General features: G+C 42.7%; 1 protein-coding gene across 2 annotated transcripts in view; it reads right to left on the bottom strand.

Moving 5' to 3' along the window:
- LOC122447477 (ATP-binding cassette sub-family C member 4-like) overlaps nt 1-22829 on the bottom strand; it is a 1659665-nt gene that overhangs the window by 559505 nt on the left and 1077331 nt on the right. The window contains exon 1 of one of the 2 annotated variants that reach the window (XM_043478130.1): nt 718-1687. The exons of the other annotated variant lie outside the window; for it this stretch is intronic. Coding sequence (XP_043334065.1) covers nt 718-791 — 74 coding nt within the window. The 5' untranslated portion in view covers nt 792-1687. Of the gene's footprint in view, nt 1-717; nt 1688-22829 lie in introns of those variants that run through there. 2 annotated transcript variants of the gene reach the window in all.

The following is a 22829-nucleotide window of genomic DNA, read 5'->3' as shown; positions in this document are numbered from 1 at the left end:
GAACCCTGAATATTCTTTGGAAGGACTGAAGCTGAAGCTGAAACTCCAGTATTTTGTCATCTGATGCAAACAGATGACTCACTGGAAAAGGGTCTGATGCTGGGAAAGATTAAGGGCAAGAGAAGAGGGTGTCAGAGAATGAGATATATGGATGACATCACATCACGGGTGCAATGGACATGAACTTGGGCAAACTCCGGAGACGGTGAGGGATAGAGACCGGCAGTGCTGCCATCACGGGGTTGCAAAGAGTGGGACACGACTGAACGACTGAACAACAACGGTCCAGGGCACTAATTAGATGAAGGAAGCTGTTCATAAGCTGCTTGCTTGGGGCTGGGGACGGGGTGGGGGTGGGGGTGTGACGCTTCAGTTCAGAACTGGGAATTCCTGAGCAGTTCAGGGGAAGCCGGTTAAGAGTAGAGGCTGGGTGTTCAGTGCATTTCCCACTGGGCTGTGATTCCCCCTGGCAGCCTTCCCGCTTCCTGCTCTCTGGCTCTGGAGGGGCTGCCGGCAGCAAGGCACGGAGACCTCCGCCACCAGGTCCCTGGGTCCCCTCCCCACCCCTGCTCCCCACTTCCTTGCCCAGTCGTGCCCCGCCTCCCCAGGGTGCAGGGGGCAGCAGGACAGCATTGGGAGGGCCCACACTTGTTTCCGAAAGGCGCGGGCAGCCGAAGGCGCCATGACTGCCGCGTATCATGGCCGGGGGGCGCTCACCAGAAGAACAGGCGTGAGCAGAGGTTCGCTTTCTGCAATGGGTTGGGCTTCACCTCCGGGTACTGCGGCAGCATCGTGCCGGCCGGGGCGGGCGTGGAGCGGGGCGGCGCTGCTCTGGCCGCGGTGAGGCTCCCGCTGCTCCTAGAGGCTACCGCGGAGATGCTGGAGACCAGTCTGCCTTTGAGGTCTGCTGGGCGGGCCCTGAAAAACCACAGGCTTCTGCGGGTGGAGCTCCCACCGCCCGCCAGGTCTCCGCCTCCCCCAACTGCGCAACCTCCCGGTCGGTCGCCGACTCTGCGCTGCTGTCACCGCTCCGGGAGAAGTAGGGCCGTATATGGGGCTGCAGGACGAAGAGGCAGTCAGGCCAAAGCTTCCAGGAGCCGCATGCAAGTGGAAGGCAAGGCCACCGGCTCTTTGTTGGAGGAGGGTACACAGGACAGCAGGAACAAACCAGCTCCAAGGATCCCACCTGGCTGCAAACTCCGCTGAAACTCCTCTTCTGAGCCCAGGCACTCACCCAGAAGAAGAGGGGAGGCTCAGGCTCTGCCCTCCTCTGCTGCCCCGAAGCTCCCCATGGACTGCAGGGAAGGCCTGGAGAAAGCTGGCGGAAGGCATGAACAGCCCACGTGAGATGTCCTGTGGCATCTCACACGTAGCATTGTGAGGGAACCTCCGTGAGCTTTTTGCTGCCCTCTTAGATTGGGAAAGGGGACTCTGAGGGGAGAGAAACTGCCTCCTAATTTCTTTCATCATGTGTTCAGAACCTAGATAAGTAACAGTGACATATGTCACAAAATACATATGACATTTCTGGGGACCTTACCTCACTTTCAACTCTAACAATGCGCTGTTCAAGAAGGTATTATCCCTATTGTACAGATAAGAAAGATGAGGCTCAAGGACAGCACTTGTCCAAGGTCTTGGACCCAAGTTTGGGGCTCAACATGCTTATCTCACTGGTAGATGGACAGTGTGTGAAAAGTGCCTAAAATATGCTGTGTGAATGAATGAATGAATGACTGCAGGACTGAATGAGCAAAATCTTGGGACCTACTCATAAGTGTTTAATTACCAGCTCAACAGTTTCTCTTCCCTTCTACTCTAAATGAAAAAAGATAAAAATTTATGTACCTACAACAAGATCACCATATTATTTTGATTATTTCCCATATACCTTGGCTAAAATTTGTGTTATTATTGACAGCTTTTAGCTTCAGTTATACAAGATGGAAAGGTAAGTTCTAGAAAACTGGTGTACAGCAATGTGATAATATTGCTGTGTACTTTTAATTTGCTTAAAGAGTAGTAGTTCTCAACATAAAAAGAAAAAAAAAAGGAAAATGGCAAAAGTGGAAGTGATGGACATGTTGATTGGCTTGGTTGTGATAGCTTAAGGTGAATGGTGTTGAATTTGTGATCTCCAAAGTTGAAGATTTAGCTTCGGGACCAGGAACCAGTCTTGATCACTTAAGAGTTTTTGTGTAGCAGAGTTTTATTAAACTATGAAAAGGGACAGAGAAATCTTCTGACATAGACATCAGAAGGGAGACAGGGGGCGGGGGATAGAGAGTATCACCACTCAGTAGTCTTATCAAGGCCTTATATACTTTTACCAGACCCACTCCCACAACATACATTTGAAGATGACAGGATTAGTCAGAAGGTTCCCAAGAAGAAGAAACATGTCCTGGAGCAAGCTACATTGCTATATTGACTACCATAAAGCAATGTAAAAAAAAGAAAAGTTTGTCTTTTTCTCCCTGAGAGCCCCAGACCCCTTTCTTCTTCTTGATGGCTCCAGACCCCTTTCTCCTCCTCAGGGACCCTGGACTTCTTATCAACCTACCTAGGCATTGACTCTCAGTTGTGATGAATATTTCACAATGTATATGTAAATCAAGTCATCAGGTTGAACATCTAAATATATATAATATTTGTCAATTATACCTTAATGCCAGAGGAGAAATTGATTTTAAAGAACCCCTTAATATATTCAAACATTTTTTATGAGTCAAACATATAAGAATGCAAGGTGTTGATAATTTTGTATTGATGGGCATGATGAGAATTTATTCTACTATTTTCTTGCTTTTCATGCATGTTTGAAATTTTCTGTTGCAAAAAAGAAAAGTGATTAGAGCTAAAAATTGTAATTTTTCAATAACCTACCTTTCTCATGTTAGCTCTCTCTCAGATAATGTAATCCACAATGTATGATACCAGACTTCTCCTGATGTAAAGGTCTCTTTTACATTCCCTACATTTTCCAGTGCAGTAAACACTCAGCTACTAGTTCTACTTCAAAAATGAAGGAACTGGTTGCTAAAGTTGGAGGTCTAGTGACTTCCTTGTCAGACTGCCCCAGACTGTTCTGTCTGGTCCCCACAACTATCTCAGGACCATAATTAGCCATCTCCAAACTGCCAAGTACATTCAATCCCTTCAGCTTCTGCTGTCTTTTTTTTTTTTTTCTAAACTAAGATCTTTTGAAACTTCTTAGCATCTTATTCTGGACATACGCTAACATGGTATTTATAAGAGACATTGAAAACCAGTGTCAGTTTGTATAGAGAAGACTGAATCTGGAGCCAAGGGACTAGAGATTTAGATACTTTCCTTTTTACCTAACCTTTCTGACCTAACTGTTTTCAGGTTTACAAATAGTGGGGCTGTTTTTTAGTTGTTTTTTTGTTTGTTTGTTTGTTTTTTGCTGGCACTAGAGAGAGAAAAACCTCTCTTTCCTTTCTGATTAGGGACTTATAAGGATATGATCCATAACTGCTGGTAGCCATGCCTCCCATTCACATGAAGAGGCCAGAAAGAGTAAAGCAGGAACCCAAAGGGAAGTCATACACTCAACAACTATTTATTAAACACCTACTGTGTACCATGAACTGTTCTGGGAGTTAAGGACATGTAAGTGAACAGCATGGTGATATAAAGGAGAGTCTGCTGCTGCTGCTGCTGAATCACTTCAGTCGTGTCTGACGCTGTGTGATCCCATAGACGGCAGCCCACCAGGCTCCCCCATCCCTGGGATTCTCAAGGCAAGAACACTGGAGTGGGTTGCCATTTCCTTCTCCAACGTGTGAAAGTGAAAAGTGAAAGTGAAGTCGCTCAGTCATGTCCGACAGGTAGCAACCTGATGGACAGCAGCCTACCAGGCTCCTCCATCCACGGGATTTTCTAGGCAAGAGTACTGGAGTGGGGTGCCATTGCCTTCTCCAAAGGAGAGTCTAGGTGGCATCAAATCTCTGGGGTTCCTGAGGGCACTAGGAACCCTCCTTAGATGATGGGACCTGCTGGAGTAGGAGCTGTCACTTTAGAGCTCATGTCCTCTGACTCTTCGCCAGGAGTAAAAAGTTCACTGCTTATCTGCAACTCTCTGCTGAAGGGCCTTTTTTCGGCTGTGGGAGCACTTTGGGGCCATAGTCAAGGAAAGTCTGAACCCCTGGATTCAACCCTCAACTGGTGATGGATGGGGAGCTGGGAGATAAATGCCCCAGTGCCCTTGTCTGTGAGTTAGAACAATTCTGTCTCCCAGCACTCTAAGCAGCTGAGTTGCCTAAGCAGTAACTTGTTAACACAGTTTTCATTGGCTTCCTTCCCTTCTCTGTCTCATTTCTTCACTCCCTACAAATGTTTTCCTGGCATCCCTTATAAAATAAACTCCTTCTACTCAAATCCTTCTCATAGTCTGCTACCAGGGAATCTAAACTATGACACTTACCAGAAACATCCTCCTAATTATTGAAAAATATATTTACTCCTGGAAATTGCAACCCACCCCAGTATTCTTGCCTGAAGAATCTCCATTGACAGAGGAGCCTGGCAAGCTACAGTCCGTGGTTTCACAAAAAGTTGGACACAGCTGAAGTGACTTAGTATGCATGAACCCATAAAAGTCCTAGCTAATACTATAAACCCTGGATTACCCCATACAGTAGCACTATTTACATGCTAATTTTGAGGACTTGAAATGCATCCGGTCCAAATTTGAGATGTGCCATAACTGTAAGATAAGATACACAATAGATTTCAAAGATAGCAAAAAACATAATTTGTTTCATTAATGATTTTTATATTGTTTATATGTTAATATAGTGTTTTGGACACACTGGTGTAACAATGTGTTACTGATATTATCTTCACTTGTTCCTTTTAAAATGGCCACTACAAATTTAACATTACAGATGTGGTTCACTTTATATTTCTATGGACAGGACTGTGGTAACCAATGGACAGGCTCTGGCACCACAGATCTCTCACAGTCAAGAAAGCAAATTAATAATGTTCATGTTATTATACAAATAACCTTGAATGTGATCTAATTCATGAAAAGAAATCATCCTCACATTTCAGAACTTTGTTACTGGTAATGAATTACTTGTCTCACTTCTCACTGGCTCTCAGACATACTTGCACTATAACACTTTTACAGAGAGTCCTGGTATAAAAACTTAAACAAAACTCCTTATTTTGGATCAGTATATTCTATTTTATATTCCTTTAAGATGTTATAATAATAATGGAATCTTGAGTAATTTTGTTTTCAGTTCATTTGGAACACTAGTCCATAACTGAGATGAGTTGTCCAGAAACTGTTAAGAGTTGAGAAAGAGGTCCTCAGAAAAGAATATACCTAAAAAATAGAAATTCCTACTTTCATTAGGCTCACAATCTAGAAAAACAATAGATAAAGAGGAAATTTCAGCAAAACAGTAAAAAATAATAAAATAACACAAACACGTTCATTCTTACCCTGTTAAATTAAGGATGTTTCGTGATGGTGCTGGCTCTGATTGTGTCACACAGGTTCACGCTTCAAATGTTTTTCAGCCAAATAGAGAGGCCTAATGGCCATCAAAAAAAGAACCCAGAAAAAAACAGAATAACCCATCCTAATGAAGGCAAAGTCTGATAGACACTGTAGTATATTGTTGGCAAAATATAAATTAGAATAGTTTTTTCATAAAATAATCTAACAATATTTATTATTAAGAGCCTTAAAAATGTTCATTCTTTTTGACTCAATAAGATTTCCACTTTGAAGATGAAGAAGGTAAAAAGTCAGCTATAGACAGCTCTTTATGTACAAATACTCAAACAGTAAATAATCTGCCTGCAATGCAGGAAACCTGGATTCAATCCCTGGATAGTGAAGGTCCTGCGGAGAAGGAAATGGCAACCCATTCCAGGAAGTACTCTTGTCTGGAGAATTCCATGGACAGAGGAACCTAGCAGGGTATAGTTCATGGGATCACAAAGAGCTGGACATGACTGAGCGACTAACTTTCACTTTCATGTTTCTCAGAGCAGTGCTTATAATACTGGAATTTAGAAACATCCTAACTTCTAAGTTCAGCAATAGCAAAATGATTAAATAAATCATGAATCACTTTTAGAGAAGTGCTTTAGATTTCCCTGGTGGTAGAGTGGATAAGAATCCACGTGCCAATGCAGGGGACCCAGGTTCAACCCCTGGTCCAGGAAGATCCCACATGCCGCCAAGGGGCAACTAAGCCCAAGTACCACAACTACTGAAGCCTGTGTGCTTAGAGCCCATGCTCTGCAACAAGAGAAGTCACTGTAATGAAAAGTCTGTTCAGTTCAGTTCAGTCATTCAGTAGTACCCGACTTTTTGTGACCTCATGGACTGCAACATGCCAGGCTTCCCTGTCCATCACCAAATCCCAGAGCTTGCTCAAACTCATGCCCATTGACTCCATGATGCCATCCAACCATCTCATCCTCTATTCCCCTTCTCCTCCTGCCTTCAATCTTTCCCAGCATCAGGGTCTTTTCCAATGAGTCAGTTCTTCACATCAGATGGCCAAAGTATTGGCATTTCAGCTCCAACATCAGTCCTTCCAGTGAATATTCAGGACTGGTTTTCTTTAGGAATGACTGGTTTGATCTCCTTGCAGTCCTGGGGACTCTGAAGAGGTCTCCAACACCACAATTCAAAAGCATCAATTCTTTGGTGCGCAGCTTTCTTTATGGTCCAATTCTTACATCGATACATGACTACTGGAAAAACCACAGCTTTGACTAGACAGACCTTTGTCAGCAAAGTAATGTCTCTGCTTTTTAATATGCTGTCTAGGTTGGTCAGAGCTTTTCTGCCAAGGAGCAAGCATCTCTTAATTTCATGGCTGCCATCACCATCTGCAGTGATTTTTTAGCCCAAGAAAATAAAGTCTGTCAGTGTTTCCATTGTTTCCCCATCTATTTGCCATGAAGTGATGGGACCAGATGCCATGACCTTCGTTTTTTGAATGTTGAACTTTAAGCCAGCTTTTTCACTCTCCTCTTTCACTTTCATCAAGAGGCTCTTTAGTTTTTCTTCACTTCTGCCATAAGGGTTGTGTCATCTGCATATCTGAGGTTATTGATATTCCTCCCAGAAATCTTGATTCTAGCTTGTGCTTCATCCAGCCCAGCATTTCGCATTATGTACTCTGCATATAAGCTAAATAAGCAGGGTGACAATATACAGCCTTGACATACTCCTTTCCCAATTTGGAACTAGTCCATTGTTCCATGCCTGGTTCTAACTCTTGCTTCCTGACCTGCATACAGATTTCTCAAGAGGCAGGTAAGGTGGTCTGGTATTCCCATCTCTTGAAGAATTTTAAATAGTATCTTGTGATCCACACAGTCAAAGACTTTGGCATAGTCAAGAAAGCAGAAGTAGATGTTTTTCTGGTATTCTCTTGATTTTTCTTTGATCCAATGAATGTTGGCAATTTGATCACTGCTTCCTCTGCCTTTTTAAAATCCAGTTTGAACCTCTATAAGTTCTCAGTTCATGTACTGTTGAAGCCTAGCTTGGAGCATTTTGAGTATTACTTTGCAGAGTGAGGCCCCATAGAAGCCTTCTGATGGCTGCAGCCTCATGAGGGACCATGAGCCAGATTACCCAGCCAAGCTGCTTCCAGATTACTGACCCCCAGAAATTCTGCAAGATTTGGAGTATCCAGGAGTCTCCAGCAGAGGCTCCAGTCGGCAGTGGTCTGCTGCTGGGTTAGGGGCACTGAATGCAACATTGTGTGCACAAATCCTTTTGAAGGAGGTCTCCATTATCTTCATTACCCCCCAGCATAGTTTGGCCTTAGGCCAAACAACAGGGAGAGAACACAGCCCTGCCCATCAACAGAAAATTGTACTAAAGATTTACCGAATATGGCCCCACAGATCAGAACAAAATCCAGTTTCCCTCACAGTCAATCTCTCATCAGGAAGCTTCCATAAGCCTCTTATCCTTACCTATCAGAGGTAAACCACAAGGAAAAAGACAAGGAAAACCACAATCAGAAAACTAACCAATCTGATCACATGGATCACAGCCTTGTCTAACTCAATGAAACTATGAGCCATGCCTTGTAGGGCCACCCAAGACAGATGGGTCATGGTGAAGAGTTCTGATAAAACATGGTCCACTGAAGAAGGGCATGGCAAACCACTTCAGTATTCTTGCCTTGGGAACCCCATGAACAGTGTGAAAAGTACAACAAACAGTAGCTCCCACTCACCACAACTAGAGCAAACCCACGCAGCAACAAAGACCTACTACAACAACAACAAAAATGGTATCGAATGCTTTGAACAACGACCAAAATGGTAGATCTTAAGAAAGCTGGATCCTGAGAGTGTACTGATGAAAGCAACAAAGAAGCTGTGAGGTATTCTGGCTAAGAAGCTATTAGACTCTGCCTGCCATTCCCATTCCTTCATTTCTCTTTCATGGAAAAATGTGTTGTGTATCACCTGTCAGCTCAGAATCAGCCTGCTGTATATTGACTTGTATGTTGATCCATCTTTACTGCACTGGCAGCTAATACCTTTCACTGACTCAACTGTAAGTTCTTTCTGGATTCCTAACATTTGACTATGGCTGAGCTTTGGTAACTAAAGTTATTGTTCTTTTTTACTTTGTAGTAGGTTTTGCTGATTCTGCCTGGTGATGGCATTTTACTATCGACCAGAGTCTATCACACAGAGGAATTGAGATTAAAATGATAGTTGTTTTTTGTTTTTTTTTTTTTATTTTTTTTACTTTGTTTTACTACCTGCAGTGGGTTTCTCTGGATTCTGTATAGTGACAATATTTTACTATTGGCAACAATCTACCAGATGGAGGATCCACAATAAGGTGGATAGCAATAGCTTTAGAAAAGAAGCGACTGGGAAAGAGCAACTGGCCTTTGGTTCAAAGCTGGTAGTTTTGGTCAAAGAGCCTGAGGTGCCACCTCTTCAAATGAGCTGATCTGTAAGGATACATTTAACTCCATGTCATGCAGCCACACAAAGTTCAGAATCAAATTATGCAGTATAGCTTGCTTGTATCCCATGAGAGACGCCACTCTGTCTAAATTGAGACCAAATTCTGGACTAAAAGTTTTGATACCTTTATGTGTATGTCATTTATCATTCTGCAACAGCCAAGAGACTTAAGTTTCTACTCATTAATCAAAACACTCAGGGAGGCTATTTCTAGCACACATCTAGATGTCCCATTGGGTCATAACCTTTACTAACCTCAAACCACTTTTCTTATTTCAAATTTAGAATTTCACCCAGCAACTGACTATCAAGCATTGCCATCCATCTCAATCAGTCAGTTTGTTCAGTTTCCATAAAACAATCATCTCTGTATTGTAATGGCCCTTCTTTGTAGATCCATTTAGGTGTTTTATTACATTTTCCTCCACTGTTTAAAAAAAATAGAAGATGAAAAGAATCAATATGCTAATATTAACAACAATGCAATTAATGTAAATATGGAGACAGCATGAAATGAAAGAAAGAGGTGCCTCTTCAGTCTGGTTTGGATGCATATTTGAAGTAAGCTGGTTCATTATGTATTTAATTTTTAAGGAAGAGAAACCTTTTTTTTTAAATCTATGAAATATCTAGGGCACCTTTATTCATAACTGCCAAAATTTGGAAGCAATCAAGATATCCTTCAACAGGTGAATGGACAAACTGGTTCATCCAGGCAATGGGGTACTACTCAGCAGTAAAAACAAATGAGCTACCGACACATGAAACAACATGGAGGAAACATCAGTGCTCATTACTAAGTGAAGTAGTCAGTCTGAAAAGGCTACATGCTGTATGATTCTAAATATAGGACAAAAAGGCAAAACTATGGAGACAGTAAAGGATCAGTGTTGCCAGAAGGTGGAGGTGGGATGAGAGATGAGTAGATGGTGCACAGGGGATTTTTAGGGCAATGAAAATACTCTGTAATATACCATAATGATGGAAATGTTATTATACATTTGTCTAAACCCACGGAATGCACGACACCAAGAGTGAACCCTGATGTAAACTATGGATTTGGGGTGACTGATGTGTCTCTATAGATTCATCAGAAGTAGCAAATCTTTCACTCTATGTTGATAGTTGGGAGGCTATGAGGTGTGGGGGCAGGGGAGAGAAGAAATCTCTGTACCTTCCCCACCCCAACTCCCCCAGAAAGAAAAATCTATTAAATGCTTGTGAGACACTGATGATTATACATTCAAACTTCCCCGGTCATCCAGTGGTTAAGAATCCACCTGCTAACGCAGGAGACATGGGTTCTATCCCTGACCTCAGGAGATCCCACAAGCTGTGTAACCCGCACTCTAGAGTCTCTTCTCTGCAACTACTGAGCTCACAAACCATAACTCCTGAAGCATGTGTGCCCTAGGGCCTGTGCTCCACAACAAGAGAAGCCACTGCAATGAGAAACCCCCGCTCACCACAAGTAAAGAAAGTCCATGCATAGCAACAAAGACCTAGCATGGCAAAAATTAAAATAAGCAAATAAATAACAATTTTTTAAAATGAAGTGTTATAATAGAGGAAATGAGATTTTTAAAGTTATAGATTGAGATTCATATTAATAAAATGTCCCATTGATCCCTTATAGTATTTCTTAGACTTATAAATCACATGATAACTTTCTTCAATTTAATCAAGAAAATAAGAACAATTTACCTTTTCTCTTGTCAATTTTTTAAAATAACTTATAAAACACTACCAGAGTTATAATCTCCTTCCCACCCATTGTGAATAGAGTCCATTTTGCTTCATTAAAATTTCTGTTTATTAAATATAACTTCAGTGAAATTAAGAGAAAGAGTTTGAGGTAAGAAATACATCTATAAAATTAATTTGTGTTACATATTATTAATATTTAATCTTTATTTTAGATACTCATAACATTCAGAGGTTAAAAAGCTGAAGTATTCTTTCTAAACATAAAGAACTTTAGAATTCTTTGTTTGTTTTCTGAGAAGAGACTTCCCTTGCTTCCTTTTATACAGTCTACTTTGAATTGCACTCTCAGTGAAGCTGTGGGTATAAAAGTACCAAATTGCATCTGAATGAAATGTATTTCCTACCCTCACCAAGTATACAACTTATAATGTGTGTACAATTCCCATTCTTAAGAGTCACACCTTTGCGTGAAGGCTTTCATTATATGTGGACAACAGAAAAGACGTCCATCATGTGTCAATATTAAAACAAAAGTATTGACTTTTTATGGACATTTTTTCTAACATGTATTGCTGATGTCCCTCCCTCACAGTTTGCAGAACATAATGACAAACATTATTAACTATTTGATATGATTACCAGCAGTAGTAGTATGCCATTTGGTGCAATACTCTTAGGGGCTAACGAAACATATGTGTAGGGGTTTACAGATTCATTTATATACACTTACTAACAACAAATTAACTTTTAAAAATTTCACATCTATTTTTTCTATATTTTTATTTCTTATCTTTTCTAATAATACTTTTACTTTTTACTACTTTTAAACTAGCTTGTAAAGTAAGATTTAATAGGCTTTAAAATAAGGATCTGAGGATCTCTGCTAGGAATAATTATGAGTTTGCAGATCTAATTTTGGCAACTTAGATGCTTGTTGGTGTCAGATGTCTTCTGTGAGACTGAAATTACCCAAAGATGACAGCTGGAAAAGTGAACGTTATCAGAAGGTGCTTCGGTTTACTAATGGCTTTATGAAAGTGAGGGTGAAAGTGAAAGTTGCTCAGTCATGTCGCACTCTTTGCAAGCCCATGGACTATACAGTCCATGGAATTCTCCAGACCAGAATAATGGAGTGGGTGGCCTTTCCCTTCTCCAGGAAATCTTCCCAGCCCAAGGATTGAACCCAGGTATCCAGCATTGCAGGCAGATTCTTTACTAGCTGAGCCACCAGGGAAGCCCATGGCTTTAAAAGTGTTCCTAAATGATTAGTAAATTTCCTCTCTTCTTTTGACATGAAATAGTTTAAGAATGCTAAAAATATTCCCCAATTTTATTTTTAAATGTAAATAATCCCCAAATGGATTACATATAAAGTATTCACACTGTTCTATAGTTATTTAAGGATTTTCATTAAAGAATAAGATATACAGAAACCAGTCAAAGAGAAAGAGGAGGAGAGAAGCCCAAGACTGAGCCCCGAGACCGTCCAGCATTCACAGATAGAGACTCACCCAAGGAGACTGAGGAGGGAGAGAATGTGCAGTCACAGAAGTGCAGGAGAAGCTGGAACCCACGCCTCTGAGAGGCTGGTTAGTTGAAGACAGAAGAGTACCGATTGGATTTGGCAAAGACAGGGGTTTGGGTGACTTAGGAAAAGCATTAGTTTAAAGAGAAAGAAATTGAAATCTTTTAAAGATGTATTGAGCAGAGAACTGTATCTGAAGGTATTGAAAAGTGGTTGTACACAACTCCTGTGAGAAATTTTGCTGTGAGGAGGAACAGAAAATAGGAAAAGAAGTAACTGCAGGACTATAACCCTTGAGGAGGCACTCATCCACACTGTGAACTGTTCAATAGCCAGTCTAAAAATAGACTGTTTGAGGAACTTGGGTGAGTCGATGATGTCCATATCTGCCCTGGTGCCTTCCATGTCACCCTAGCCTGACTTCCTGCAACTCTGCCTGAGGGCTTTGTCTGCCACCAGAGTCAGCTCTGCTAAAGTACAAGGCAAGGCAGCCAGCAGTGCTGGGGAATTTAGTGTCTTCCTCTGCTCTCCTCCCCTGGAGGCCTTCAGTCAACAGACAGACAGGAGCTGGTGAATAAATACCCCAACTCACTCACTCAGGGAAGTTAACCTGAGGTTTGTGCTCCACACTGCCTCCTACAGTTTCCCAGCAGGATTACGTTCCAGTGACCCAGCCTGGAACATACCTGATAACACATCCCGTGTGGCCCTCTCTCCCTTTCTTGTCTCACTTGCCCACTCCATTACCAGTGTTTCCTGGGACCCCCTCCCAAATAACCTATTGCATTCAAATTCTAATCCTAGATTTCAGCTTCAGGGAACTCAAACTAAAACAACAGAAAATATTCATGCAATGACATGAAACCATTATACCAATTTTGCACAAGAATGCATGAAACAAGAAACATTAAAAGAAAATATTTCAAAATGATAACAATAATCATTTCTCTATTGTGGGATTATGGGTGATTTAAAAAAAAACAACTTGTTTTTCCTTAAGAAAAGAAAGTGGTTTTCTTTTGGTAAAAAAGTACTGTAATTACAATATACAGATTAATAGAGATTTTGTGAATTTCAGAAGGTGGTCTTAAAAGAACAAAGAAAGGGAAAGAAAGAAAGGGAAGTCGCTCAGTGTCCAACTCTTTGTGACCCCATGGGCTGTAACCCACCAGACTCCTCTGTCCATGGGATTTCCCAGGCAAGAATACTGGAGTGGGTTGCCATTTCCTTCTCCAGGGGATCTTTCTGACCCAGGGATCAAACCTGGGTCTCCCACATTGCAGGCAGACGCTTTACCATCTGAGCCACCAGGAAAGCCCTAAAGGAACAAAAAGTATTACTAAAGAAAATATGGCTGCTGCTAACTTTCTCAGCAGCACATAGCAAATGAAATACCAATATTCATGTGAAAAGCATACCAATGGCTATTGTTACAGGTACCATTTATCAAATTTGTAACAATACCCTTTCATCATCTCACAAATCCTTCCAATGCTACTCTAAGGTACGTATTATTCTTATCTTTTTACATATAATATAGTTGAGACAACAATGAAGTGAATTCTCCTAAATGGGGGAAGATTTGAACCCAGATATTGGTCCCAATGGCCATGAACTTTCTGCCACTTTGGGCTGCCTCTCTCTGTACCTTCAAGTATTATTTTAGAGTTACCAACAGAAAATCAAAGAATAATCACTGCATCAACATTTCTGATGTGCTGGATGCAATTTAGAACTAGGAAGATAGATGTATATAAACACACTTTGCTGGGGAAAATGGCTTCTTCAGAGCAAGCTGAAGTGTGGTCACCAGAGTCATGTTGGATAGAACAATTAGAATGCTGTGCTATCAAACCTTGGAGGCAAGGACAGTATATCACAATGGTGAAAAAATCAACTTACCACAGAGAGATGGATTTTTTAAACTACGAGGCCAAGAAAGCACAATCTGAAAGTATATCTGAGCTTAAAGGACCAAAAATGGCACAGATGACATACTAATATGCTGTAGAATGAATTTTTGGTCAGAATTAGGTTCTTTGGTCACACTTTACACAAGAACAGGTCTTACTTATTTTTCAGCTATATTTGCTTGACTATCTACTAGATGCCAGTCACTCACTACTTTATTTACAAGGTAAAATGCAGATTAATCTTTAAGAGATAAAGGAGAAAGAAGCCTGTTATTTCTATTTTTAGCTTATTAAAAATGAGCTAAGAGTAATAATTGCTGGATCTGCACTGTTTCACAATGCCTGGACCACAGGCTTCTTAAAGCAGGTGGAGAAGGTCCGCTCCCTCGGACTCGAGTGCCCACTCAATGCCCTGCCCACAGGAAGTCTTAGAAAACACATGCCTGGTGAATGACAAGGATACCCACACCCCACCAGAAAGAGGAGGGCACTGCAACCTCTAAAAACATTTACTGTGACTCAAAAAGTTTCTCTGTCTCTCAGGACCAAAGGGAGAACTATGCTTCCCCCACTGCCTGAGATACACAGGGCTAGTGGTCAATACAGGTCAGTGGAGGTGAGTATAAATGACAGGGACAAAGTCAGCCAGACTACTTAGATGACAGTCCCAAACTCCCTAGTGTCTGTTCTACTCCTAGGTTGCTCCTGGAAGAATCCTTTTTTGATAAGAGAGGGAAAGAGGAAAGAGCAAAGCACATTCTTCCAGGGGCATGAAGGCAGTTACCCAGCAACTGATGCATAGAGAAAAGTATATAAGCAAGAAGTAAAATTCTGGTTTCTTGATCTCTCAAATAAATAAATAAATTTAAGTGAACTAATAAGTGCACATCAGTATAAGAGAAAAATAAGTAACTTCAGAATTTTTCCCATATATGAAAATCATCTGAATAAAAAAATAAATATTTTTAAAAATATAAATGTAAATAAAATATATAAATAAAAAATAATAAATGCACTCAATGCTGACTGTACTGTTTCTGTCTATAGTTCACAATGCTAACTGTAGCCCTCTCTGTCTATAAAAGCTCTTGTCCACTGATTGTCAACAGAGGGGGAGTCAGCCTTTGGACAGGCATCTATCCTTCCCCCAACACACACACTAGCCTCCAAAATAAAGCAAATGTTCCTTTCCACCAACCTGGCCTCTTTATTGGTGTTTGAGTGTGAGCAGATGGACCCCCCCCCCTTCACTTTTTGACCGTTTATGGTCAGTCTTGGAACTATCACAGCACCTGTCATGGTAAGAGTGGAGTGAATTTTAGTGTTACGATAAAGGCATAATGAGTTAGAAGTCAGAGACCAGACCATATTAAAAACCATTTTGATTTTAGCTGGATCAAACCACTTTTTGTGGGATCCTGTTTTTCTCAATATCTGTACCCACCTACTTCCTTCCTGTCTCACAAGCATAGACACACTGTTTCCATAGTGACGAGGCCGTCTTAGCCTGTCACGTGAGAGCCCACACCTGGTTCTCTGTGCACCCTGATGCCTAGGTCCTTCCCTTTCCTATTTAAATAATACCCAGTTGTCTTCCTTAAATGAAGGATGCCAGGGGCTCCCATTTATTTCAGGAGAAACATCAAGCCCCAGACAAGAGGGAGCTACCTTATGGGTTAAAAAAACAACAACAACAAAATAAAACTGATTATATCAATACCTTCCCTTTCGGACCTTCAGGAATAGAAGAGAAATTGGTCTCTTTTTCTTCATCAGGATTATCTCCACAGCTAACAAAGGAAACAGTCATTAAAGGTAAGTCAGGGCCCTTAATATCCCATGAAGCTGGGCTGTAATGAAACAGTCACCAACAAAGCCCATCAACAATTCCCTGGGAGTAAAAGTAGAATCTTGGTAATAAAATAAAGTCTAACCTTTTGTTACTCCTTTTGTGCTGAGTCGAGTTTCACTTGCTCACAGGGTGCTTCATGAAGAGGCCTCACACCCGGCCCATCAGACAAGGCTCCCTGGTGTGAAACGGCTGCGTTGACACCTCAGCTCGGAGGGCCGAGTGCAGGATCATTGCCCCCAGCACTGTGATTCAATATGGCATTGAGCTGTGAAGTGCAGAGATGCTGAGCTAGGCACTACAAGCTGGAGCCACCGGCAGCACAGCTGAGCCGGTCCTGTGAGAACACCCCCGGCCCCCAGCTGACAGGAATCACATTCAGCAGCGCTGTGGAGGGTTTTCAGAGGAAACAGTGTCTCTAGAGCACATTCTACTGGACGAGCCACACCTGGCAGAGGGACTTCCCAGGTGGCTCAGCAGTAAATATCCCGCCTGCCAATGCAGGACACTCATGTTGACCCCTGGGTCAGTAAGACCCCCTGGAGCAGGACATGGCAACCCACTCCAGTATTCCTGCCTGGGAAATCCCATTGACAGAGGATCCTGGCAGGCTGCAATCCATGGGGCCACGAAGAGTCGGACATGACTGAGTGACTGAGCATGCGCCCCTCCCCCTCCACCCCACACGCACAACCCTAGCAGGAGGACCCCCACCTCCTGTCGAGGGTTGGGGGGGGTCTCACTTGGGAGAATCCGTAACAAAATAGGAAGAAATCAAACCGTCTCTGTTTTTCCTGGTGGCTCAGATGGTAAAGAATCTGCCTGCAGTGCAGGAGACCCGAGTTTGATCCCTAGGTTGGGAAGATTCCGTGGAGATGGGAATGGCTACCTACTCCAGTATTCTTGCCTGGAGAATTCCCTGGAATTCTCATGGGCTATAGCTCATGAAGTCGCAAAGAGTCAGACACAACTGAGCGACTTACGCTTTTTCACACTTTCTAGCAAAGAAAGCAGCTGCTATTTGGGAAGAAATGAGATCTGCCTCCAGTAGTGGTTCTCACTTGGCTGCAGTGTGGAATCACCTGTGAGATTTTAAAATGTGTTGATTTCTGCATCCCCTCCCCTGAGATTCTGATTTAACTGAGATGAAGCTTCAGCACTGGGCTTTACAGAGCTCCCCTGGTGATTCAAATTTGTAGCCAAGTTTACAAACCACTGGCGTTTGCGATACTGATATAAAGAACATTACCTGGATGAGGAAACAGAGTAAACAGAGTGATTCTGCAGGAGCAGGAGTGTATGTTTCTGTGTAGAGGGTGTAGTTGGGGTGGGGGCCTGTGACCCCTTTTGCCCACTCTGAGGCCTTCCTGGTCCCTCATCGCACAGCCTTTCCACGTTTCTCACCTGAATGCCTGGATTCTTCTGGGCCCTGGTGGTGATTTTCAGTATGAGACAGTTGTCTCAGGAGATTTCATACAAGCCCCGCCTTAGTTCATCACAAACCTATGAGTAGGATTCCCAAGGTGTGGCTTGCTGGGAGGGAAATCCTGGGAACTATACAGGATGACCAGCTCAGCAGTAACTTCAGGAGTAGCTCCTGCGCAGGGAAGTTCAGGGAGCTCCAAGCAACTGGCCGAGCACCGGTGTGGCACACGGCTGTGACTGGAACCTTCCTGTGCCTGGGGTCTGAGGTGTGTGTGTGTGCTCAGTCGTGATGACTCTCTGGGACCCAATGGACAGAGGATGGGATTTCCCAGGCAGGAATACTGGAGTGGGTTGCCATTTCCTCCTCCAGGGGATCTTCCCAACCCAGGGATCGAACCTGTGTCTCTTGGATCTCCTGCAATGGCAGGTGGCGTCCTTACCACTAGCGCCCCCTGGGGGCTTGAGGGAACTGATCTTAAAGTCAGTGACAGGTAATTCCCAGGTTCAGTAATAAAGAATCTGCCTGCCAATGCAGGAGACACAGGAGCTGAAAGTTTGATCCCTGGGTCGGGAAGAAGCCCTGGGGCGGGGAGGTGGGGGGGAACGACAACCCTCTCCAGTATTCCATTCTTGCCTGGAAAATCTCATGAACAGAGGAGCCTGGTGGGCTACAGTCACAGGGTCACAAAGAGTTGGACATTATTGAGCACAGGCAGTGACAAGTGATTATGATATAGAGGGTCAAGAAGTACAGAGGTGTAATGTAATGAGTATCCCAATAAACAGCAGATGCCTCTTATTCTGCTCTGTGTGACAAGGATGTGCTTTTGCTTAACTATCATATCACAATTCTTTTTTTTTTTGGTATATGAAAATTTATTACTATCATTCTTTCATCTTCAAAATTTATGATCTTGGTCTTTCCTTCTTGCCTTTGTAAAGGGCCAAAAAAGAGACACTGGCTACTTTGACAGCCTTAAAGTGGACTCTGGGAATGTCACCAACAGCATGACCTTTGCAACCAAATCCAGCAAACATAACTTCATCATTTTCCTCAATAAAATTCAAGCAAGCATCTCTGGGTACAAAAGGCTGTGATTTTTTGCCATTCTTGGTGAACTGAACCCTGACACATTTCCTGATGGCAGAATTTGACTGTTTGGCTTCAACCCCTATTTTTTCGAGCACAATTCTCTTGGCATGAGAAGTGCATCTAAAAGGGTTGGTCTTCAGGGCTGTGCCCAAATGGGCTTTCTTGTACTGTTACCATGCTACTTCAGGGCTCATCGGTGGCTACAGAGCTTCCTCGAAAAGACCACGACACTTGCTCATCCTACCAGCACCATGGGCCTGAAAGAAAGACCATCATGTTTAATTTTAACACAACCTCAGAGAGTATTAGGATGTTAGGACCCCCACCATCTTACAGAGCTTAAGGACCTTGCTAGAGGTCATAAGACTCCTAACTGACAGATGCAGCCTCAGAGCCCCGGTGGAACCACACAGTCTGTCCCTGCTCCACCCGGTCTCCCTGCCCAAAGACCTGCTCAGTGGCTTCAGCCTGACTCCCTGGGTGGGTCCGTGTGGTCCCTCCAGGGGCCTGCAGCCCCTTTGCTCCTACTGCCCCTTACTCAGGTCCTTCCTTCTGCAGGGCAGCCCCCGAGAGCCCCACGGTCAACAGGAGGACACCCGTGATCCGTTCTAGCAGCTTCTCCCTGCAGCCAACCCCCGGGGGTGGGGTCGGGCCAAGTAGTGAGGAGAAACATGAGAGAAGCAGGAAGGTGTGAGCTTGTGGTCAGCACCTTCCTCTGACCTGGGACCTCCCTCTCTTCTCCTGACACTTCCCGCCACTCAGGGCAGCTCCTCTCCATGCCCCACCCCCTTCCATTACAAGTGCTCTTGTAGCTCTGCTGTGGATCAGAGTCACCAGGGGAGGGGTCAGAATGCAGAGTCCTAGGCTCCAGCCCCAAAGGTCTGATCCAACATCCCAGTGGATTGGGAGGCAGGGAATCCTCTGAGCACATTCTGAGAAGCATTTAACAGACCTGCCACTCACATATGTGAGCCCTGGGTCAAGAGTATAAATGAAGGCCATCCTATATGTTTAAATATTTAAAAGTTATAGATCAAGCTAACACACTGTCAAGTACACCCTCATAACCACCTGGCAGGCTGGGATTCCTGGACCCTGGAGTTTGGCAGGACAGCAGAGGGCGGGGCCACCCCAGCCCCCAGCCCTCCCCCTGCTCTTCCCACCTCTGGCTCTGACCCTCTTTGTGCCCTGAGGAATCTGCAGCTCAAGGAAGAGCATTACAGCCTTCAAGTCCAAGCTCAGGCCATCCTCTTCTGCCCCATAAACAGCTGCATCTTGACCACCTGTCGGGCTGGGACACGGGCCCCAGGAGGAGGCCTGCACTGACGCTCAGAGCAGGGATTCTAGGGTCCAGGTGCTCAGAGCATGGCCTGGAGGGGGCGGGGCTCCAGGTGGCCACACCCCATGATCCTCTCTGGATGCCTGCACCTGGGGGAGGTGCAATCACAGGATGAACTGAGCAGGGCCTCTAAACCAGCGCTTCTCAAACTGTGCTGTGAGCAGGACTCACCTGGGATCTGGAGAATCTGAGTCAGTAGGTCTGGGGTAGAGACCACAATCACGTGTTCCTAACAGCCTCCCAAGCCAGCTGACACTGCTGGTCCACAGGCCTCACTTAGAACAGCAGAACTCTGGGGCAGGGAGGGCAGAGATTTCCTGTAAAGGACCAGGAAGTACATTTCCAGGCTTTGGGGGTCTTATGGTCTATGCTCAGAAAAACATCTACTTCTGCTCCATTGACTATGCTAAAGCCTTTGACTGTGTGGATCACAACAAACTGTGGAAAATTCTTAAAGAGATGGGACCACCTTACCTACCTCCTGAGCAACCTGTATGCAGGTCAAGAGGCAACAGTTAGAATCTGACATGGATTGACTGCCTGGGTCAAAATTGGGAAAGGAGTATGACAAGGCTGTATATTGTCACCTTGTTTATTTAACTTACATGAAAAATAATGTGCATATATGTATAACTGAATCACTGTGGTATAGCAGAAGTTAACACAACATTGTAAGTCAACTATACTTAAATACAATAATTTTTTTCTAAAAACAAGAAAAAATTTAAAAAGCCAAGTGTGTCATTAGGTTCTTTATTAGTAATGTTTACTCTGGTTACTTGCATGGCCTGTGTTTGCCAGATTTTCCCAATTTAGACAAACAATTCTTCCTTAAAGAAGATACTTTGAGTCCATGAAAATGTCATGTTCCTCTCAACACCCCCCCACAACATTCACCGTATAGTCAGTCAATGATGTATTTTGTCTGAATTATTTATGACAATGATGGCTGTTATATGGTACTGTTTTTTTTTGTCAATCAGTCTGCATTTTTGAGCCAGCATTCTACTACAAAATAAGAGTTTTCCCTTCCTCCTATATATTCTATATCTTATAAGAATCAATATAAACTCATGGATTTAAAAAATTTTTTATTGTTGTAAAACGTGGGGTTTAAAACCCCCAATCCTCTGTTCATCATTACTTGCCACATTTCTAATGTGATATAAACTCAATCTCAGAGACTCATTTTTAGCTAGGTAGTCTGCAAAATTTAATTTAAAAAATGTTTTTCACATAATGTCCTCCAGAATTAAATATGATTAGCTTTTGGATCAAACACTGGTCTGTAATACTCAAAGCTTCCACCTATTGGGATGGATACTTGTGAGCATGTTTACTGAGTGACAGTGAATTTAGTCAGAAACATCCAATGTAAACTTTGTGCAGAACATTCTTAGAGTGTCTAAGTCTTAACCTTGGTTCTTCTTTTTTAAAAAATTATTTATTTTAATTGGAAGAAAATTATTTTACAATATTGTGGTGGTTTTTGCCATATATCAACATGAATCATCCTTGGGTGTACATGTGTTCCACGATCCTGAACCCCCCACCCACTTCCCTCCTCACCCCATCCCTCTGGGTTGTCCCAGAGCACTGGCTTTGAGTGCCCTGCTTCATGTATCGAACTTGCACTGGTCATCTATTTTATGAATGGTAATATATATACACGTTTCAATGCTATTCTCTCATACCATCCCACCCTCACTTTCTCCCACATAGTCCAATTTCTTTACATCTGTGTCTCTTTTGCTACCTTGCATATAGGATGGTTATTACCATCTTTCTAAATTACATACATATGTGTTAATACACTGTATCTGTGTTTCTCTTTCTGACCTACTTCACTCTGTATAATAGGCTCCAGTTTCATCCACATCATTAGAACTGACTCAAATGTGTTCTTTCTTATAGCTGAGTAATATTACATTGTACCACATATGTACTGCAACTTCCTTATCCATTTGTCTGCTAATGGACATCTACGTTGCTTCCATGTCCTGGCTATTGTAAACAGTGCTGCAATGAACATTGGGGTACATGTGTCTCTTTCAATTCTGGTTTCCTCAGTGTGTATCCCCAGCAATGGGATTGCTGGGTCATATGGGAGTTCTATTTCCAGGTTTTTAAGGAATCTCCACACTGTTCTCCATAGTGACTATACCAGTTTGCATTCCCTCCAACAGTGTAAGAGAGTTCCCATTTCTCTACACCCTCTCCAGTATTTATTGTTTGTAGGCTTTTTGGTGGCTGCCATTCTGGTCAGTGTGAAATGATACCTCATTGTGGTTTTGATTTGCATTTCTTTAATAATGAGTGATGTTGAACCTCTTTTCATGTGTTTGTTAGCCCTCTGTATGTCTTCTTTGGAGAAATGTCTGTTTAATTCTTTGGCCCACTTTTTGATTGAGTTGCTTGTTTTTCTGGTATTGAGCTGCATGAGCTGCTTTTATATTTTGGAGATTAATTCTTTGTCACTTGTTTTATTTTTGATTACTTTCTCCCATTCTGAAGGCTGCCTTTTCCCCATGCTTATAGTTTCCTTCATTGTGCAAAAGCTTTTAAGTTTAATTAGGTCCCATTTGTTTATTTTTGCTTTTATTTCAATTACTCTGGGAGGTGGGTCATAGAGGATCTTGCTATGATTTATGTCAGAGAGTGTTCTGCCTATGTTTTCCTCTAAGAGTTTTATAGTTTCTGGTCTTACATTTAGATCTTTAATCAATTTTGAGTTTATTTTTGTGTATGCTGTTAACAAGTGTTCCAGTTTCATTCTTTTATAGGTGGTTGACCAGTTTTCCCAGCATCACCTGTTAAAGAGATTGTCTTTTCCCCATTGTATATTTTTGCCTCCTTTGTCAAAGATGTGGTGTCCATTGGTGTGTGGATTTATCTCTGGGCTTTCTATTCCGTTCCATTGATCTATATTTCTGACTTTGTGCCAGTATCATACTTTCTTGATGACTGTAGCTTTG

This window comes from Cervus canadensis, chromosome 9, assembly GCF_019320065.1.
Source record: "Cervus canadensis isolate Bull #8, Minnesota chromosome 9, ASM1932006v1, whole genome shotgun sequence".
NCBI lineage: Eukaryota > Metazoa > Chordata > Mammalia > Artiodactyla > Cervidae > Cervus > Cervus canadensis.
This window is presented reverse-complemented; position numbering and strand designations above follow the sequence as displayed.